Source organism: Carettochelys insculpta, chromosome 2 (assembly GCF_033958435.1).
Source record: "Carettochelys insculpta isolate YL-2023 chromosome 2, ASM3395843v1, whole genome shotgun sequence".
Classification (NCBI taxonomy): domain Eukaryota; kingdom Metazoa; phylum Chordata; order Testudines; family Carettochelyidae; genus Carettochelys; species Carettochelys insculpta.
This window is the reverse complement of record NC_134138.1, coordinates 271679831-271700807: the sequence shown is the minus strand read 5'-3', so window position 1 is coordinate 271700807 and position 20977 is coordinate 271679831. Positions and strand designations below refer to the sequence as shown.

General features: G+C 47.5%; 1 protein-coding gene across 1 annotated transcript in view; it reads right to left on the bottom strand.

The window, feature by feature from the left end:
- The window catches only part of AQP1 (aquaporin 1 (Colton blood group)), a 41654-nt gene continuing 20677 nt past the window's right edge, over positions 1-20977 (bottom strand). Inside the window, exons 2-4 of the mRNA XM_074985179.1 lie at positions 6306-6470; positions 5240-5320; positions 1-2857 (exon numbers count right to left, since the gene is read on the bottom strand). Coding sequence (XP_074841280.1) covers positions 2678-2857; positions 5240-5320; positions 6306-6470 — 426 coding nt within the window. The 3' untranslated portion in view covers positions 1-2677. The remainder of the gene's footprint in view (positions 2858-5239; positions 5321-6305; positions 6471-20977) is intronic.

The window sequence follows — 20977 nt, the reverse complement described above, 5'->3', positions numbered from 1 at the left end:
AATAAAAAAAACACCACCTTGATTCTTTTGCATTCATGCGTCAGGAGGAAACTCTTTGCAAGGCAAGTCGTGATACAGTGCCAAGATTTACATTGGTGAAGAGGGTATTTTCATATTTTTCCAATTAAAATGTCTTGTCATTACCAAGGTGTGATACCCAACCTGTGCTAGGCACGCTCTACAATGAATAGAAAGATAAAGTCCTTGTCTGCAAGTGGAAAAGGCCAATGGGAGTATGAAATTTAAACATCTGAGAGAATGTGGGCTTCACAGACTTCTTCTACATGTTCAGAGCCCAGGCAGTGCTTCACCTTCTGTGCTGAGCAATGGGCAGGCCAGGAAAAAAATTGTGACTCATGGAGTCAGAATTCCTCTTCAGCTACCGGTTGCTTTGAGTGATGAGTATGTTAAATCAGTTCTGTTTGAACAGCTTATCCCACCTCTCTGCGTCTAACTAGCTGCTCTGGTCAGTGAATCCTGGTGGGTAAAGCTCACACATCTCTTAATTCGTGGTTTTCTCTGCCCTGTTCCCCACAGGTGCCTGTAGCAATTAACTCCTCTTTGCCCCTGACACTACATGATAAACTTAATAATATTTTACTCTGTTACATTGTTGTGTATTATTATTATTATTTAAGGTCCAAATCAACCTCAAGGCTTCACTGTCTTATATGTGGTACAAACACTAAATAATCATTTTCTGAAATTGCTCACAATTTAAATAGGCTCTCCAAGGGTGGGAGAGCAGAACTATCACGCCCATTTTACAGGCGGGTTGAATGGTGCTCTATAAATTGAAGTTGCACTGTATTGGATGGCAGGTTATAAATTGAGAGTCACAATCAGTTAGTGTTAATAGAATGGATTTCATTTATTTCTAAACAGGTCCAAAATGCAACCATGCCATATTTACACAGATAATACTTAGGATAATATACGAAATGTGAATGCAAGAAGTAAAAACATATTCCACATTTCCTTGGCATTTTTAGTTTTTATGTTCTGTACATGTACTGAATTGCCTGCAACTTCCTATTGACTGGAATCCAGTTTTAGCTGCTTTCCTGATCAACTCTGTTTCATTGACATGAGAATGGGTCAATAGTGGTAGCTATTGATTAACTGGGTGAATTCAAAGCATGCCATCTTTTAAAAACATACGCCAGGTCTAATTTCTTCTTTAAAGGTGATAGTCTAAATGAAGAACAGGTATATTAGTAAGTATTTGCTTCAAATATATTGTGCAGTTAGTACACACAATAAACTACAATTGTGTAATACTTAGGCAATAATAAGTAGCACAAAAATAAAAACAGAAAATAGTCTTACATGTTTTGTGTTAGTTTTCTCTGCATTTCCAGTGTCATTTATTTTTGCCTAACATTTACTGCAATCCTTTTCCATTTCTGCTTCTCCTATTTTCTTATAAAACAGATGATTAGTCTCTTAATATAAAATATGTATATATAAAACCAGTAAATGAGCCCCTAAATGTGTTTTAAGTTCAAAAAATGATTTGTCCATTCCCATTTAGAATATACTCATATACTGAGTATATCTACTTTGTGTTACTTTGTCCCTGAATTTCCCAGTATTATCTATTAAAATAAAAAAGCAGGTTGGGTGCTATTTCTGTCATTTTGTTTTGAGATGCACAGTTACAGATGCGAGATTAACATCAGCAGACCAGCCACAGGCACTGGCAAATCCTGTGTACATAGTGATTTGTTGTTCTTGTTGCCATTGTGATTTTTCTCCAATTTGACTTATAGTTGTTAGTTCCCTGGAATCAGAAAATTCAGATTTTGGCCTATATCTGCTGGCTGCATTGAGGTTGTTCAGGGACAATTAAAGATTGAAAGATGTAAATGTTTCTGGCCCTTGTAGATTTGACGTTGGCTGAGAATATTGCAGTGCGGGGTTTTGGAGACCACCTGCAGTTTAGCAAGCTCAGTCATGTTCCATACAACTAAGACCAATTTAGGCTTGGCCTACAATAGGCAGGCAAATCGATTGCAGATCTACAATTCTAACTACAGCAGTTGTGTAGCTAGAATTGACTTATCTGCAGTTGACTTACATCGCTGTGCTCACTGAGGCAGGGGAGATTACAAGGAGTAAGGGGGTCGAGTGATAGATCGATGTTGTGCATCTCTACTGAGCACAAATGACCCCTGAGTGGGTTGATATTCTGGATAATTAGACAAGGCCTTACATGCATTTGTTTCTATAGGAACAATCGGAGAGATTGTTTTCATGTGCTTATTATGCCTTGCATAGTATGTTAAATCTCTCTGTCTAGTAAAATCCCCATTATGGGTACAACTAGTTTGTGCGCAGTAATATTCATTGTTACTAGACTTACATTGGTTATTTGAACTTCATTGCCATAGATGCAGACATTTGGGGAACAATTCCTTTCAATACAGTGCCATAAATATGGTGTTTCAGAAACTGAACTTCACCTGCTAGCTCACACACAAGTGTCTAATGATTTGCCCTGATGTCCTTTGTATTTGACAGTCAGATAGAAAAGGCTACCAAGAAAAGGGGTGAGGAAATGGAAAACGCTAGTGGATTAAAAGCCTTCTGGAAGTACTGCTTGTGTGTTTACAGAGAGTCTATAATAGTCATAAATTCTCCACCAATGGATGTATTCTTTTCCCTGAATTCTTCTTTATTTTGGCTTCATCTCCACCCGGGTGTTAACGTCATCCCCATCTAGGTCATATTCTTCCACTTGGCCACTGGTCCACACCTTCAGACGATCAGTCAGGTCACTGCTTCTGGGAGCCAGGATGAAGTCATAGATTAGGGCAGCACTTGCACCTCCCAGGATTGGGCCTACCCAGAAGATCTGAAATGCAACATCCAAAGCAGGTAAGTCTTTCAGTGCTTTACAAAGTACTCACTCACTGTAGAGCCATTCTTGGAATTAACCTGTTAGTCCTACACTTTCACACAGGGGTTAGACTGAAAGGTGGTTGATCACCTATTGGGCTTTGCATGGGGGCTGGGAACGGCAGAGTTCTAACCGTGGTTGTGATGCTGGCTGGCTTCATATCTTTGAGAAAGTCATTTAGGCTAATGTTGCAAGAGTACGGGGGTGTCTAAAATTAGGCCCTTACAGGTAAAACATCTTGCCTGTTCCTCTGTAAATGTGGTCTGATTTTCACTGAAATTATAGGAGTTGGATATCCTCTGTGTCTTCGAAACTCAGGCCACGTTCATTCTGATGTAAAATTCTGAAAGTGCCTAAGTGACTTAAGCATCCAACTCCCCTGGATACTCAATGGGACATAGGCTGTTAAATTCTATGGGTGATATTGAAAATTTTACACGAAGAACCTTTTACCTACTGAGGTTTGAAAGTTTTAAAATAAACTAACTTTCTTCTATAACCAAAGTTGAATTTTAATAAATGGGAGATTGGTGGCAAAGGAGGCAGATTTACACACATTTGCTCAGCTCCCCTTTTAATTCATCAGTCTCAAATTTATTTCATGCCCAATAATAGCCATACTGGCTCAGGTGTAACATAGTGATCATTAGAGATACGGAGAATACTGAATAAATTCACTTGTGTGAGGATATGTGCGATCAAATTTTGCTGGCGTTAATATGCATTGACAGTGATTTTCAAAACCACATGCAACAGTATTGATGGAAACCAGATTTTGAATACCCAGGCATGAGTACATTTATCTAAGCAGGAGACACTTTATCATGTGATTTAAAATGGACACGCGTAAATGCTGTTCACATTCTAGACATCATAGTTCTAATGGAAGTTCCCATTTTAACCATAGGCAATATCTCTGACAGAGTATCACCAATGCCCTGATTCAGGACAGCAAGTAAGCAGATGCTTAACTTGGATCACATGAATAGTCACATTGACTTCAAAGCAACTACTCGTGCTTAAAGTTATTCATGAGCTTAAGTATTTTCCTGAATTGGGGTCAAAATCTGTACATATATAAAGGCATTCAGAAGACTAATTGCCATTTATTTCAATGGGATTTAGGTGCACAAATACCTTGAAGGATCTAAGTCTAAAGCTGTGTCTACACGTGCACGCTACTTCAAAGTAGCGGCACTAACATCGAAATAGCGCCCGTCGCGGCTACACGCGTTGGGCGCTATTTCGAAGTTAACTTCGACGTTAGGTGGCAAGACGTCGAAGTTGCTAACCTCATGAGGGGATCGGAATAGCGCCCTACTTCGACGTTCAACGTCGAAGTAGGGACCGTGTAGACGATCCGCGTCCCGCAACGTCGAAATTGTGGGGTCCTCCATGGCAGCCATCAGCTGGGGGGTTGAGAGACGCTCTCTCTCCAGCCCGTGCAGGGCTCTATGGTCACCGTGTGCAGCAGCCCTTAGCCCAGGGCTTCTGGCTGCTGCTGCTGCAGTGGGGGATTCATGCTGCATGCACAGGGTCTGCAACTCGTTGTCGGCTCTGTATATCTTGTGCTGTTTAGTACAAATGTGTCTGGGAGGGGCCCTTTAAGGGAGTGGCTGGCTGTTGAGTCCGCCCTGTGACCCTGTCTGCAGCTGTGCCTGGCACCCTTATTTCGATGTGTGCTACTGTGGCGTGTAGACGTTCCCTCGCTGCGCCTATTTCGATGTGGTGCTGCGCAACGTCGATGTTGAACATCGACGTTGCCAGCCCTGGAGGACGTGTAGACGTTATTCATCGAAATAGCCTATTTCGATGTCGCCACATCGAAATAGGCTACTTCGATGTAGGCTTCACGTGTAGACGTAGCCTAAGTGTGTTCACTGTAACCGACCAATCATGGCTCACAAACACAGCTTGAATATTGAGTTCTTGGCCAGAACTTTGAAATAAGTCTGTTCAAAACTAAAAGAATGGGCAAAATAAGGTGACTGGAATAATACTGAATAAGGAATAAAGTTGAAGAGCTTGCAATCTGCATGCAATTATCTTGGGCACTGAAAATGGTATGCTTAGTGAATGAGTTCTTAAATTATTTCTCAGATCTGATATCTTTTTATGGTTTGTATTTTTGTACTGAAAACATACTTTTATAATTCTTCTTACCCAAGGACCTTAAATTAGTAGGTATGAACAGCAACGCTTAACAGTCCTCATAAACTTCATTTTACATTTATAAATTTATAATTTATAATTTAAGTCACAATTAATTGTAATGTATATTTTTGTGGATCTTTGTCAGTACAATAAATTCCCATGGAGCAAATTATTTGAACTTACCCAGTGATTAGTAAAGTTTCTGGTAACCAAAGCTGAACCTAAAGACCTGGCCGGATTAATTCCACAGCCAGTGTAATCAATCTATAAGAGGAAAAGAGAACAGAAGTGATTCAGAATGTAAAGTCTTGCACAGCAACAAAAAATATGTCTTCAATACAGTAAAATCCATCCTTCGTCATTACTTAGGAGATCTGTGACCAATCAAACTCAATTCTTCATGGACTCACCTCTGAGAACAAGAAAGGATGCTTCTATGGAACATGGAACAGAATTGTACTCAACCGATATGGCCCCTTTGAAATTAATGAGAATTTTGCCATTGGCTTTAATGGGACCAAGATTTCATCTCAGGTTTACAGCTGTTGTGAATCAACATGGCTTCATTTTTAATGGAGTTATACAGGTATATGTCTTGTGAGGACCTAGCCTGGTGCATCTATGTGTTCTTTAGAATCATCTTTTATTGCCTGAGGTTGTCTTGTTTGGGTAGTCTTTCTTACCGTCAGTAGTGAATAGTTGCTTATGCAGGAAAAGTCCATGCCACCACACAGACATGGCTCATATCCCAAAGAGCTTAACATCAAGCTTATACATGACACATGAGAGAGGATATAGGCCAAGTTGGCAAGTGGGAGAAGTTCACCAAACAAAGAGATGATGTTGCTTGTCTTCAAAAAAGCAAAGTCTTGTTTTCGGTTCAGTCCCAAATGATATCTAAATGACGGCAGTTGCACATGGAGATGAAGGTATGGGTCAAACAAGATCTTTACAATTGTATAGCAATGCTCTGAAGTAGTGTATTAGGGAGTAATGCCATATAAGCTGTAGAGTTCATGACCATACTTTATATTAATTGGCAGGGCTGGTGAGCGTTTCAGGGTGATGTACTAGAAAGATAGTGGATACTTAAGGGGACGATAGGAACCGTGATTGTATTTTGGTAGGCAGGTTGGAATTTTTGCCCTTCTGGCTATGAACAGAGCAAGGTGGCCCCTCCTGGAAAAATCCTTCCCAATACCATTACATGGGAAACTGCAAAGTATCTAGAACGAGATTTAAAACTTACAGCAAGAAGATGCCCCAAGGCAACAGAGAGCCCAATAGCCAGAGGTGCAGACCCTGAGATGTCATTTCTTCTCCTGTCTGTGGTGGCAAGGACACACAGCACCAGCTGGAAGGTCCCAATGATTTCAACGCCCAGCCCTTGGCCTGAGTTGACTCCTTCTGCAAGCTGTATGAAGACAAGAAGGCGCATTCAAGACTTGAGTTTCAAAATTCGTAGTGTATTAGTTCTTCAGTGAAAAGCTCTAGGCTGGTCAGGCAATTTGGTGCCTCATGCTGCTTTTTATTGACCAAAGAGAGAAATTTTAGAGTTGAAATGCCAGCTGCTGTACGCATCAAATACCCCAGGCACTTATATTAGCAGATACGGTAAAATTATAAGCTCTTTCAGCCACAAGTTACAACTATGCTCTGAGAACCAGCAGCACCAGTTGATAACCCTGCCAACTGCAAGAGTCTGCATTGAGAATACAATTTGTATGCCTATGGCTACGTCTACACGAGCCCCAAACTTCGAAATGGCCACGCAAATGGCCATTTCGAACTTTACTAATGAAGCGCTAAAATGCATATTCAGCACTTCATTAGCATGTGGGCGGCCGCAGCACTTCGAAATTGACGCGGCTTGCCACCGCAGCCGTGTCTACACATGCACGCTACTTCGAAGTAGCGGCATTAACTTCAAAATAGCGCTCGTCACGGCTACACGCGCCGGGCGCTATTTCGAAGTTAACTTCGACATTAGGTGGTGAGATGTCGAAGTCGCTAACCCCATGAGGGGATAGGAATAGCGCCCTACTTCGACGTTCAACGTCGAAGTAGGGACCGTGTAGTCATTGCGCATCCCGCAATGTTGAAATTGCGGGGTCCTCCATGGCGGCCATCAGCTGAGGGGTTGAGAGATGCTCTCTGCAGCCCCTCAGCTCAATGGTGGCCATGTGTAGCAGCCCCTTAAAGGTCCCCTCCCCCTCCCTTCCTGTGCAGGAAGCTGAGAGAACGTGCATGCGGCAGCCCAGACACGCGGCCAGCCTGCACGTTCCTCAGCCAGCACAGACAGCCACCCCAGCTGCGATGGCTGCCTGGCAGCCCCCCCAGCGGCCATAGGGGACCCCCCCCAAGGGGAGCCAGGGCAGCCAGCCCAGCCAGGCGGGCAGCCAGGCTGGGAAGCAGCAGCGGGGCCCCTCCTGGACGGAGGCTGAGCTGCGGGACCTGCTGGGGCTCTGGAGCGAGGAGGTGGTGCTCCAGGTAATGGGGAGCAAGAGGCGGAACACGGATGCGTTCGCTCGGCTGGCCGACGGCCTGACTGCCCGGGGTCACCCTGCCCGAACTCCTGATCACGTCAGGAGTAAGGTGAAGGAGCTGCGGCAGGGTTACTCCCGGGCCCGGGATGCGGCCGGCCGATCTGGAGCCGACCCCGTCACTTGCCCCTTTTACAGGGAGCTGAGGGACATCCTGGGCCCCCGGCACACCTCCTCCCCTCCGGCCACCCTTGATACTTCGGCTGACGAGCCCCAGCAGGCCCTTCATCCGGAGTCCGCCCCGGAGGTAAGCCCCCCACCCCGGGGGCCCCCCCGGAGCCCACCCCTGGGACATCGCGGCAGGAGGCTCCTCCTCCACAGAATCCGGGCTACAGATCCTCCTCCTGCCATCCCGGAGCAGCAGCCGGGCCTCGGCCCCCTGGGGATCTCCGGCCCATGGGAGTGGACCGACAGGTATGTACCCCTGGGATTGAGGGGCGGGGGGTAATAGATATGTGTCCAGGGCCCCCCACATGCTCACATGGCCATGGCCCCAAGGACAGCAGGGCCATGTCCTTCACAGCAGTGCATCAGCCCCTGCCCCCCGCACCCCGCACGACAGTGCCATGCCCCATCCCCAGGGCAGGGGGGAGCGGAACCTTGAGGGGCCCCCGGGAGGAGGGGGTGGGACACCCCGCAGCAGCAGCAGCAGCAACAGCAGCAGCAGCAGCATGTGATGAAGTGGGGGGAGTGCAAAAGGGAGACAGGCTAGATATGAGCAACAAGAGCCGAATAGCTCCCAGGGGCAAAGGATGATCGTGGGGCTACAGCTGGCATGTGACACCTCTGCCCTGAACAAAGAGGAGGGAGGAGCCGAGCTGGTTTTGAATTGGGGGGGAGGGCGGGGGCCACAGGTAGAGGCTAGGGGAAGGGAGAGCTGGAAGGCAGCCAGCCTGAGGAGGGGGAAAGCTGCATCCCAGAGGGGCCCCCCTTGGGGTCTTCTCCCCAGGACGGGTTGGAAGGACTGTCTCTTCCGACAGCTGGTGCTGTCACTCCTGGGAGAAACTGGGCATCTGTGGCCTAAGAAACGTCTCCTGTCAGACCCTGCGGAGTGAAGTGAGAGTCGCTCCCACCAGGGGACGGGGTGCAGGGCAGGGGGACCCCTGAACCCCATCCATCACAGCAGCATCTCCCGGGGACGGGGATGGGGAACCTGCAGCACAGGGCTGGGGGGACAAAGGCCACGGCTCGGGGCCCACACTAACGCCTGTCTCCATTCTTCTTCCCCCCCCTCCTCTCCTGTGTCCTGCACCTGCACCACCAGAAGGACCGGAAGAGAACGCCGGCGAGGCATCAGTGATCCCGGAGACCCCTCCAGGGCCATCGCTCCAGGCAAGCCCCTCGGCCGAGGACTGACCAGCCCCACGGCGGGCTAGACGGCGGACCCCACGCCACCACCAGCTGACGGCGATGGACCCCCAGCTGCTGGCCATCCACCGCCGGCAGCTGGAATTCGCGGAGCAGCACCTGCACCTGCAGGAGCAGGCGCTGGCCTGGCGCCAAGAGGCATGGGGGGCCTACATGGAGACTTTCAACCGCCTGGTGGACTACCTGGCCCCCCATGCCGCGCCGGCCGCCGCAGCGCCCGCCCTGCCTGCTCCACCTGCTGCTCCTCACGTCGCCGTCCTGTCTGCTGTCGCCCCGCCACCCACCGCCGAGGGCCGGAGCGCTGAGGGACCCCTGGAGCCAGCTGAGACTCGCCGGGCATATCTTCCGGTCCGCCCCGCCCCCAGCCAGCCCTGGACAGGGCGGCGGCCGCGGCGGGGCTCCCAGCTGCCCACGCCCAGTGCCGGACTTTAGGGGCGAGGGGCCTGGGACGTGCCCCCCCCCCCTTGTATATAGTTGGGACTTATTATTTTGTGCCCCCGTTTGCCCCGTCCCCCCCTTGTAAATAGTTCTCCCCTTTATCATCCCCTGGTTTTCTTTTTATTACTGAACACACTTTTTTATTACTATTGTTTTATTTGTACATATTACTTTGGTTCCACACATGTTGCATATAGTTTGTTCTTGTTTTATTTATAGTTAAAAAAAAAAGTTCTAAAAGAAAAAGCAGTTTAAGTTCAGCCACAAGTGTGTGCTGTCATTTGTCCAGGAAAAGTGGGAGGGGGGTGCGGTTGGGTGCTCCATGGTGTGGGCGTTCGGGCAGGGAGTGTGGTGGAGGAAGGGGTGGGCAGTGGGGGTCTGGCAGAGTTCACCCCATGGCCTCATCATCGAAGTGGGCCCGCAGGGCCTCCCGGACCCGAGTCCCTTCGGGGTCCACCTGCCAACTGGGGGCAGCGGGTGGCTGCACGTCGGCCCTGCCGGCCTCCACAGCCCAGCCCTGGAAAAAGGCCTGCCCCTTGCTCTCCACCAAATTGTGCAGGGCGCAGCAGGCACCCACAATCTGGGGGATGTTGTTGGGGCCCGCATCCAGGTGGGTCAGGAGACATTTCCAGCGTCCCTTCAGGCGGCCAAATGAGCGCTCCACCACCTGGTGCGCGTGGTTCAGGTGCTGATTGAAGCGCTCCTGGCTAGCGGAGAGCTGGCCCGTGTACGGGTGCATGAGCCAGGGCCGGAGTGGGTATGCCGCATCTGCGATGACGCAGAGGGGCATGGTGGTGTCCCCCACAGGGATCTCCCACTGGGGGATGTAGGTCCCCGCCTCCAGCCGGCGGCACAGGCCCGAGTTCCGGAAAACCCGGGCGTCGTGGGTGCTGCCAGGCCAGCCCACATAAATGTCCTGGAAACGGCCCCAGCTGTCCACCAAGGCCTGGAGCACCACAGAATGGTAGCCCTTGCGATTGATGTAGCGTCCTCCACTGTGATGCGGGGCGCGGATGGGGATGTGAGTCCCATCCAGAGCCCTGAAGCAATTGGGGAAGCCCAGGGTGGCAAAGGCCGCGATGGTGGCATCTGGGTCCCCCAGCCTCACGAGCCTGTGCAGGAGCATGGCATTGATGGCACGCACAACCTGCAGGGAAAGCACATGGGACAGCAACAATGAGGGGTGAGCAGGGTGTGCGTAGCCCTGCCTTGCCCTCCCCTCCCCTCCCCTGCCCTGCCCTCCCCTCCCCTCCCCTGCCCTGCCATCCCCTCCCCTCCTCTGCCCTGCCCTCCCCTCCTCTGCCCTCCCCTCCTCTGCCTGGGCCCCCCTCCCCTGCCCTGCCCTCCCCCCGTGGGTTCTCTTACCTCCATGAGGACAGCCCCAACGGTGGCCTTGCCGACACCAAACTGCTGTCCCACAGATCGGTAGCAGTCTGGAGTGGCCAGCTTCCAGACAGCGATGCTGACCCGTTTCTCCACTGGGACGGCACGCCGCATGGTGGTGTTCTGGTGCCTGAGTGCGGGGATGAGCCACTGGCACAGCTCCATAAATGTCTGCCGGCTCATCCTGAAGTTCCTGAGCCAGCGGTCGTCATCCCACTCCTCAAGCACCAGCCACTCCCACCAGTCGGTGCTGGTGGGGTAGCTCCACAGCTGCCGGCGTGTGAGGTGGGGGTGGGGGCGGGGTGCTGCAGGGTTGGGGGTTGAGCCCTGCTTCCCTGGGGGCAGCTCCTCCTCCGGTGTATCAAGGAGGTGCTCAGCTGCCTCCCACATGGCATGGATCAGGGCAAGCCCTGCTCCTGCCAGGAGGGCTGGGTGGACCTCTGGCTGCTGCTGCTGCTGCTGCTGGGGGTCCATGCCTGCGTCGCCCGGGGTCTGTGTGCCTATGGCTCCTCAGACCGCGTGCTGTGCAGGCTGAGTGTGTCTGGGAGGGGCCCTTTAAGGGAGTGGCTAGCTGTTGCCCCGGAAGCGCTAGTCCGCCCTGTGACCCTGTCTGCAACTGTGCCTGGCATCCCTATTTCGATGTGTGCTACTTTGGCGTGTCGACGTTCGCTCGCAGCGCCTATTTCGATGTGGTGCTGCGCAACGTCGAAGTTGAACATCGACGTTGCCAGCCCTGGAGGACGTGTAGACGTTATTTATCGAAATAGACTATTTCGATGTAGGCTTCACGTGTAGACATAGCCCGCGTGTCTCATCCAGACGGGGATCCTTTTCGAAAGGACCCCGCCTACTTCGAAGTCCTCTTATTCCCAGCTGCTCATGGGAATAAGGGGACTTTGAAGTAGGCGACGTCCTTTCGAAAAGGAGCCCCGTCAGGATGAGACGCGCAGCAGCAAGCCGCGGCAATTTCGAAGCGCCGCGGACGCCCGCTTGCTAATGAAGCGCTGAATATGCATTTCGGTGCTTCATTAGTAAACTTCGAAATGGCCATTTGCGTGGCCATTTCGAAGTTTGGGGCTCGTGTAGACACGGCCTATGAGAGACAGAAAGGACCAGGAATCTGTCATCTATAAGCATAAGGTTACACATATCCTATCCACTGAGTTGAGCTTTGAATATTTAGAGTACATATTAATTTTTTCCAAAAACTTAGACATTGTAGAAACAGATTGCACATGCCTCTGTCATCGTGCAGCACCAAATCCCAAATTAATATCAGGAAAATAAGATAGCAGGAAGAAAGGGAGTTATTGTGGTCCATTTGACAGTGCACTGGTCTGGCCTGAGCAATGTTTTTGACTGATTCTGGCCTGCCAGACCTGGACCTTTGGAAGTGAAATAATTTCTCTGCGCTTTTATTTCCCAACCATTTATTACGTCTGCTTAAATTAGTTCCTCAGTACAAGGACAATCTATTGTTACCAATTTGTACAAGTGCCTGGCTTTGGGGAGGTGCCTGATCTCTGCTGGGGCCACTCTGTGCTACCTGAAAATAAGAGAATTCTCACAAGACAAAAATGCCACACTGTTGCTTCTGAATCCATCTGAAGCAAAGCAAGTTGCAAAGATGGGCCAGCAATGACAGCTATAAACACAGCAATCTTGTTTCCACTCCCAAAACACTAGAACCAACTCTTGGTCTCAATGATGTTCTGACCACACAAAGTCGGCATGCTTTAGATCAGGCCCATGATACCCAGAACATCACGAAGCAGCAAAATGAGTAGGTTTACTTAGAGAAAAAAGAAAGTGCTCCTTTTTGGAAGTTCTGTGGAAAACTTGTGCTCCTCAGACACACATGGATCATGCAGAGTGAATGAAGAATTCTGTTTATACTAATTCTGCTCACTGCTCACTAAACATGGAACTGTTTATGGTCTCTGCTACACCAATTTAACTTGGAAGTAACTCCACTGAACTCGATGTTGAGTGATACTGTGGCTGTGGCCACACTAGCCCCGCCTTTCAAAGGCGCCATGGTGATGAGGCACTTTGGCAAATGCTAATGCGGCGCTGCCTTGACTATGAAGTTCCTCGTTAGCATAAAGGTGGCCGCACATACTTTGAAACTGCTGGTTTCAAAGTGCACGCCACCCATAGAATCATAGAACACTAGGACAGGAAGGGACCTTGAGAGGCCATCGAGTCCAGCCCCCTGCCCCAATGGCAGGACAAAGTACTATCTAAACCATCCCTGATAGACATCTATCTAACCTGTTCTTAAATATCTCCAGCGATGGAGATTCCACAACCTCTCTTGGCAATTTATTCCACTGTTTGACTGCCCTGACAGTTAGGAACTTTTTCCTAATGTCCAACCTAAACCTCCCTTGTTGCAGTTTAAGCCTGTTGCCTCTTGTTCTATCCTCAGAGGCCAAGAAGAACAAGTTTTCTCCTTCCTCCTTATGACTCCCTTTTAGATACCTGAAAACCGCTATCATGTCTCCCCTCAATCTTCTCTTTTCCAAAGTAAACAAGCCCAATTCTTTCAACCTTTTTTCAAAGGTCACATTCTCTAGACCTTTGATCATTCTTGTCGCTCTTTTCTGGACACTCTCTAGTTTCTCCACATTTTTTTTGACCTGCGGTGCCCAGAACTGGACACAATACTCCAGCTGAGGCCTAAACAGCGCAGAGTACAGCGGAAGAATGACTTCTCATGTCTTGTTCACAACACATCTGTTAAGGCATCCCAGAATCATGTTTGCTTTTTTTGCAACAGTGTCACACTGTTGACTCATATTTAGCTTGTGGTCCACTATAATCCTTAGATCCCTTTCTGCTGTAGTCATTCCTAGACAGTGTCTCCCCAAAACCAAATGGGAAGAAGGGGCTTCCAAATCAGGGGGTCATTTCGAAAGCCCCCAGCTACACAGGCCGTGAGGATTTAGATGGTGGCACTTTCAAAGCACGTGCTGCCATCATTTTGCTAATGAGGCACTGCATATTCAGGGTGGTGCCTCATTAGCATCTGCCGAAGTGCCTCATTGCCATGCCCCCTCTGAAAGGAGGGGCTAGTGTGGCCACAGCCTGTGTGATTAGAATCAGGCCAATATAAGTGAGGAACCTGCTCTGTAAAGATTAAACCCAATGTTGCTTTTATCCATAGGTTACTCCATCTGGCATAGCAGCCGGATTAAAATGTGCAAGGCCATACATTACAGTGGCATATTATGGTAATACCGTGACCCTTCTGGAACAAGAAAAGTACAGGACATCATGTTTGAAAATCTGTTCTCATGACATTTCCAGACTAATTTCATTAAAAGAAACATTTGGATAACTTCAAACAAGTACCTAGACTTTTGGATTCTTAAGAAAATCCTTTGATTTGCACCCCAACTGGTAACTTTCCTGATTTTGCCTTTGCTCTAAGGCTTTCTCTGGGTTTGTCTACACTTATGGAAATATCAGCAAGCTGGAGGTCAAAATTCTGGGATTTGATTTAGTAGTCCTAGTGCTAAATCAAATTGTCATGGTGGTGTCATCGACCCTGGTACTCCTGGCAGTTGCAAGGAGTAAGGGAAGTTGACAGGACAATTACACCCATCAATAGTCTGCTGTGTGGATGCTGGCAAAAATCGATTTTAGAGAAGTTGTCTCCAGCTACACAATTCTTGTAGCTGGATTATCTCCTACTGTACACCTGGCTTCTGTCTCTCCAGAGAAACAATGAAATGACTGTATGGGAGCCTCAATTGGCATAAACTACACAACTCCCTGAAAGTCAGTGGAACTACCTCTACTTGCACTAATTGAGGATTTGGCTTATTAATAAGACATTTTTCTTTGCGTGTTACTCATGAAAAGAGCTGAATTGATAGCCCTGCAGTTAGAAGGCATCAGTTTATCCACAGATGCTGAGTAGTGCCAGTTGCAATGATGTTCTTGGGTGAGGTTCACACTAGTTCTCTAGAAGCAACGACGGATCCTGGGGCACCTTATAGACTAACAGAAATGTATGAGCATAAGCTTTCGTGGGCAATGGCCCACTTCGTCAGATGCATCTGAAGAAGTGGGGCTTTGCCCACGAAAGCTTATGCTCGTATATTTCTGTTAGTCTGTAAGGTGCCCCAGGAGCCCTTGTTGCTTTTGCAGATCCAGAATAACATGGCTACCCCTCTGATACTAGTTCTCTAGGAAGTGGATTCAGACAACCAAACATCCATACGAACAGGAACACCATTTGGGAGCTACTATTCTTAACTATGTAAGAATGTAGATGAAATCTTTATATCACAAGCATTCATATTAAGCTGTTGAGTCACACAAGCCTGCTCACCTACTAGTTCTCAAATCACTGTATCTCCTGCTTGCCTCCCAACTCCAACACAGCAGTTTATTTATTCCATCCTAGCCCTCCTTTTCAAATTCCATCACTTTATTTCTAGTGAGTCAGGGGGTAGGCAGACATACACATGCTAGTTCTGCTTGGGTTAGCGTACTAAAAATAGCACAGTGGCCATGAAGGCACAAAAAGTGGCTCAGACTATCTGAGTGCATACCAAGGGTCTTCTCATGGATTTAAACTCGACTGTGGCCATATTGCTTTCATTGGCCGTGTCTACACTAGCCCCAAACTTCGAAATGGCCACGCAAATGGCCATTTCGAAGTTTACTAATGAAGCGCTGAAATGCATATTCAGTGCTTCATTGGCATGCGGGTGGCTGCGGCACTTCGAAATTGATGCGGCTCGCCGCCGCGCGACTCGTCCTGACGGGGCTCCTTTTCAAAAGGACCCCGCCTACTTCGAAGTCCTCTTATTCCCAGCTGCTCATGGGAATAAGGGGATTTCAAAGTAGGCGGGGTCCTTTCAAAAAGGACCCCGGTCAGGACGAGCCCCGCGGCGGTGAGGCACGTCAATTTCGAAGTGCCGCGGCCGCCCGCATGCTAATGAAGTGCTGAATATGTATTTCAGCACTTCATTAGTAAACTTCAAAATGTCCATTTGTGTGGCCATTTCGAAGTTTGGGGCTAGTGTAGATGTAGCCATTAGGTGGTAGCCTGAGCAGTGAGAACATGTGTCTCCAAATTGTCCTACGCTTATGCGGTAAGAGTTATGCCTTAGCTGGTTTTGAGTATCCCACCCATATGTTGAATATGGAAGGCTGCCATTTGATCTTTAGAAACTAATTTCAGATGTCCCTAGGAAAATCAGGGCCATGACACATAAGTCCTCAAATACAGCCAGGGTTGGGGTCAAATGCTCTACTGGCGTTAAATCTCTGAAGACATTTATATCAAAGCAACGATTAGATTTAACCTTCACTTCAAAAGAGGTTTTCATATAAATGGCATCTTGAAAAACATCTTTAATTGTTATCTGTGGGAGGAGGAAATTATATTCTTCCTTTCCCTGTTCCCCCAACAAAAGAGAGCCCAGGTTCAAAGCCTTACTGAGGTCATGTTCCACGTTAATCAACACATATTGGTGGGCTTTGTGGAATCAAAGAAAACCTGGAAATGTCATAGGAAACCTTCTGCTTTTCCTTTAGCATGTGTTTGTCAGATACAGTTACATATGGTCTGACAGGGACATAAATTTTCATTGGAATAGCAGGGAGTGTGGGCCATGTTCCAAAGTGTTACAAGCCAGGGCCAAACATTGGCTGATCTGCCCTGTTTTTGCTCTGTTCTGTTGATCAGATGTCAGTCAACATGGTGCTATGGAGGACTGCCTGCCATCGCCGGTCGAGTCACTGCAGGAATACACAAAGCTGTAGTACAGAAATCTGGGGCCCAGCAAACACCACAACTTGGGCCAGTCTGTGATTGCCGTCCTCAAGCCATGTCACACATTTGGAGTAGAGACAGCAGGTAGACCCCCAAAGTGCAACAGGGTAACTGCACCATGTACTTACCTCAGAGGTTGGGAAGCATGTGCTAGGGTGAGTAAGCTGGCCCGAAGCCCTCCTTTATCCCTTTCAAATACAGATACATAGTTCAGAACTTCATTGGACAAAACATCCCAACTCTATGACTTGCCTGGGGGAAACAGAGGAGCTGGCTCAGCAGGACAGGGTGGGGAAACCCCAGAGAGCAAGAAGGTGGATGTCAGTGGCATCAGCAGCACACCAGGGAACATCCCATGGGGTCTGCCATGACCACACCCGTCACATTTCTGGCCTAGAACACTGGCCTAGAGGAGTTAAGCCCTCTGTGTGGTGAGGCCTCATGCTGTGCTGGGTGGGGGAAAACTCATCACCCTTAAGTTAAACTCTGGAGTGGAGTAAGGAAGTGATTTCCTGCCTGATCACCCCTCAACCCTGCAGTCCCCACAGTAGTCCCCTGGAAAGGGGCTTAACACTCTTTTCATCCGCCACCCCTTCTAGATCCTGCTCCATCTCCAGGCACCCTCCCCTGCTGAGCCACTTCTCTGTGAAGATTCCATGGCCCCTGAAAACCCTGCAGTCAACTTCCCTGAGCTTGGGTGCACAATGCATCCTTAAGGCTTGAGAATATAGGCTATGCTGGTGACCAGCAGCTGCCTGGAGGTAGTAGCTGCCATTCTATGTCATGTGGAAAAGAAGGGATGAGTTCAACAAAGACACAGGCCCTGTCATCCCTTGCCTCCTTCCTTGTGTCTAGCATCAGCTGCCATCCCATCCCTTCCCTGCAGCTCTATGACAAAAGACTGCTTCTGGCCACGTTCTGTTGTGAACTCTGGCAGAAATCTCAAGGGAGGGGCATGTGGCCCTGCATGCTCTCCCACCCATGTGTTGCCTCAGGAAATCAGGCTGCAAGGTACTACAGGAGTCAGATCTGTCCCTGAGGGCCCAATCAGGCATGGAGGGCAGACGGCAACAGGCAGGCATTGAGTGGATTGGACACACACTATGAGAGAGGTGTACAGGAGTGCATGTGTGCATGTGTGTGAGACCTCTGTCCAAATGAAACCTGAAGACTAAAAGTAAATAAAAAGACTCCAACTATTCATCATCCTTTTAAAGGGGGCTCAGTCAATTTCATGTTAATTTGAAAAATTGTACTGCATATTTCTGACTGATTGCCACTGAACTCACTTGAATATGAATAATTTACCTAGTATCAAATATTCAGCAAAAGGGAATAGGGTCACTCTAGGTTTAACTATCAGAATGTATGTAAATGAGGAACATCATTGTTTTCAGAGGGACATAGGGTTGTGATGTTAAATTATTCCATTGCTTCCTCATGTTTGCCATCCTACATCTAGCACCATCCACCACACACCTGTCTAAGCTGTTGATTCTGCTATTGGACCTACATAGCACTTCTACAGGATTGGAGCCCAGCAGTGCTTTCATTATGAGGTATACTTCCTGGACCTTGCAGTGTTCAGTTTACGCTCTGAAGTATGATCCCCTCTGTCATGGGGTACGGAGCATCCTACATGTCTCTTTTAACTAAATATTTTGTGGTTCCAGCTCAGACCCTTGAGAGTTTTCGCCATGGGAGTTTTAGTTAGTCTTTTCAGCTGATATGCTATGAAGGAAACTAGGAAGACAGGGAGACAAATGGCTCTGAGGAGGTACTAACAAAGTGTAGGGTCTGCCACCTGCATATTTTAAACACAACATAGACCTGTTTGTCATTCAAGAGTCAGCCCCACCCTCTCCACTGTTCGGTGGCTTATAGTGAAAGGGGTTGATGGTCCTTGTCCAATTCCCAATGGCCACATCACAAAACCCACCAGCACAGTCCAACTTACAGACTGGCAGTGTTAACGGAGAGGTCAAGAACTGAAAAAGGATGAAAATGAAACTCACCCATTTTGTTTACAGGCAGCTCCTCAAGGTCACGGTAAGTCGTCTGGGGGCTTGCAGTGCCATTGCTTATGGTGTGCATGGCAGGCAGCTTTTGGCTTCCATGAGTTCCAGGCCTATAGCCATTCTGAGCATGATGTTGCACTTGCTAAAATAATAGACTCAATCTTCTGAACAGGCAGTGAGAGACAAAGGTCTTCTAAGCCCCCTTTTCACCTCATGCTGCCCTGAACTGGTTTCTGGCACAAGCTGTAGCAGCCAGAGACCTGGTCTACCTTAGAGTAACTAGAACAGCCCTCAAAGGGCCAGTGCAGAACCTCCTGGGGATCCACCTCTTGTGGGATGAGGGTCAAGATTCCTCCACATTGGAAGAGTCCTCCATTGCCTCTTCGGGGCAGATTTAAGGTTGCTAGGTGCCATTCTAGTAGCATGAATTGACAGTTCTGGAGATAATTATCTGATCATTCTGGGGACAAGCACCATTCCCAATAAACATACAGTATGGTGTTAAGAACTGCAGCTTTTTGAAACCAGTCATCAAGGTAAGTGGTGGCCTCACCATGAAGTCCATTTGATTTTGTTCAGGAGTGAAATCCCAGGCGGGAGGGACAGTGTTGTTCAGACACAGTGCCCTTGCTACTTCCTAGGATAATCTTTGTCTGTATAAGCCTCACAATTGGTCATTTACACAATGGCATTGTTGAACACCCTCATCTTTGTTGCTTGAGCATTATCACATGTTGTTCATGGACAGCACACCTCTTTCTTGCTGGGATCATTTTGATCTACATAGCACTAACAACCCTTCCTTTAATCCATGGCCTTGTATGAGAGCATGGGCTCAAAATATATCCTTCTTGGCATTCACATGCAGAACTACAGGAAGCTCTGCACACTCCTGCCTTAACATAGATAATGCCCAGAAACACCTGTTTATTTTTTAAGATCTATGTTAATGGACCCTTGGGATTACCTTCCCCTACATTTCCATTGATATGGCCCATATCAAGCCTTGAAAAAGGCCAACATGTGATTTCATCTGACAGAGTGGTTAAACAGCTTGTAAAGTTCAATGCATAATTGCTGTTCAAATAGTGAAAGCTACAAATGCTTTCTGTGTTCTTGCAGGAAATGTATAGCAACCACACTACTGATAGCTACTGGAAGTGCCAAAATTCTTAGTGCTTTGATTTGCCCTAAATGGAGTTACAGAAGCAGCCTTTGTGCCGTTGCTCTTGATGGTCACATTTATCTGATCCATTTCCACCACTTTTGCACAGGAATGTGGGCAATTAATGGCATGTTTACTTTCCTTTTGTTTTATTAGAGTATGATATTTCTTAGTAGTCTGTCTTCAAAACAGAAAGCGGGTACAGGAAATTAAACTGGCCCAAGGTAAACCTGACTATGTACATTTCTGGGGGCTTCATATTTTTTTGTATTAAGAACAAAAGTACATCAAATCAAAACAGGGTTCCAATTACATGGTCAAGACAATAGGGAGGAAATTATCATTGTTACCCAAAGTGGTTTTATCATGTGGAACTATGTTCCATATTATCTGGTGCCCTTCCAGATATGTAATAAATTTTCCAGGTTTCAGTTCACTTTGATGTAACAGGTGATGGGTTAGTTTCTCCTCATTCTTTAAAAATATGGAATATTTTTTTCAAATGTACAGATGTCCCCATGCATCAGGGACCTATTAATCTCTGTATATACCAAGCTTTCTCCATGTGACACACTGAGGTGTTTTGTCCAAGAGTGAAAATTAAGCAGTATGAAATGTAGAATTTCATGGACAATAACCTCTGCAATTACTTTTAGTGTAATTCAGTTCTAGAAATTATGGATAGAAGAGACCTGTTAGATCTTCACTTTAACAATACTTGAATTTTCTTGACAGCATAATATATCTAGTGTGCTTTTAAAGAATGGGATTTTCATCACTTAGGAATCTGTTGCATAGTTGGATAGAGTTTAAGGATTGAATGTACAATTAGAACATACTGTCTGATCTTCCATGTCTCACGGGTAATTGATTTTCATTTATCCCTATATTAAGCCCTAAGGCTTTAGTTTGGTCAAAGAATTGTTGTACTAAAAAACTAAACTGTGTCCCACAGTTTACTTTCCTGTTCTCCCATCTCCACAGCCAGCTATTGCCCCTAGACTATCCTCAAAAATTATGTCTCCCTTCTTCCACTAACATGTAATGCATGTTCATTCATTAACCTTTAAGAACCGCATGTATGATATAATTTTCAAAATAACTACACAGGACAGTAAGGCTGTGTCTAAATGCCACGCTAGCCTAAAAATCAGCTATGCAATTTATGCTATGCAAATTGTGTAGCTCATTTCGAGTAGATTTTGAAATAGG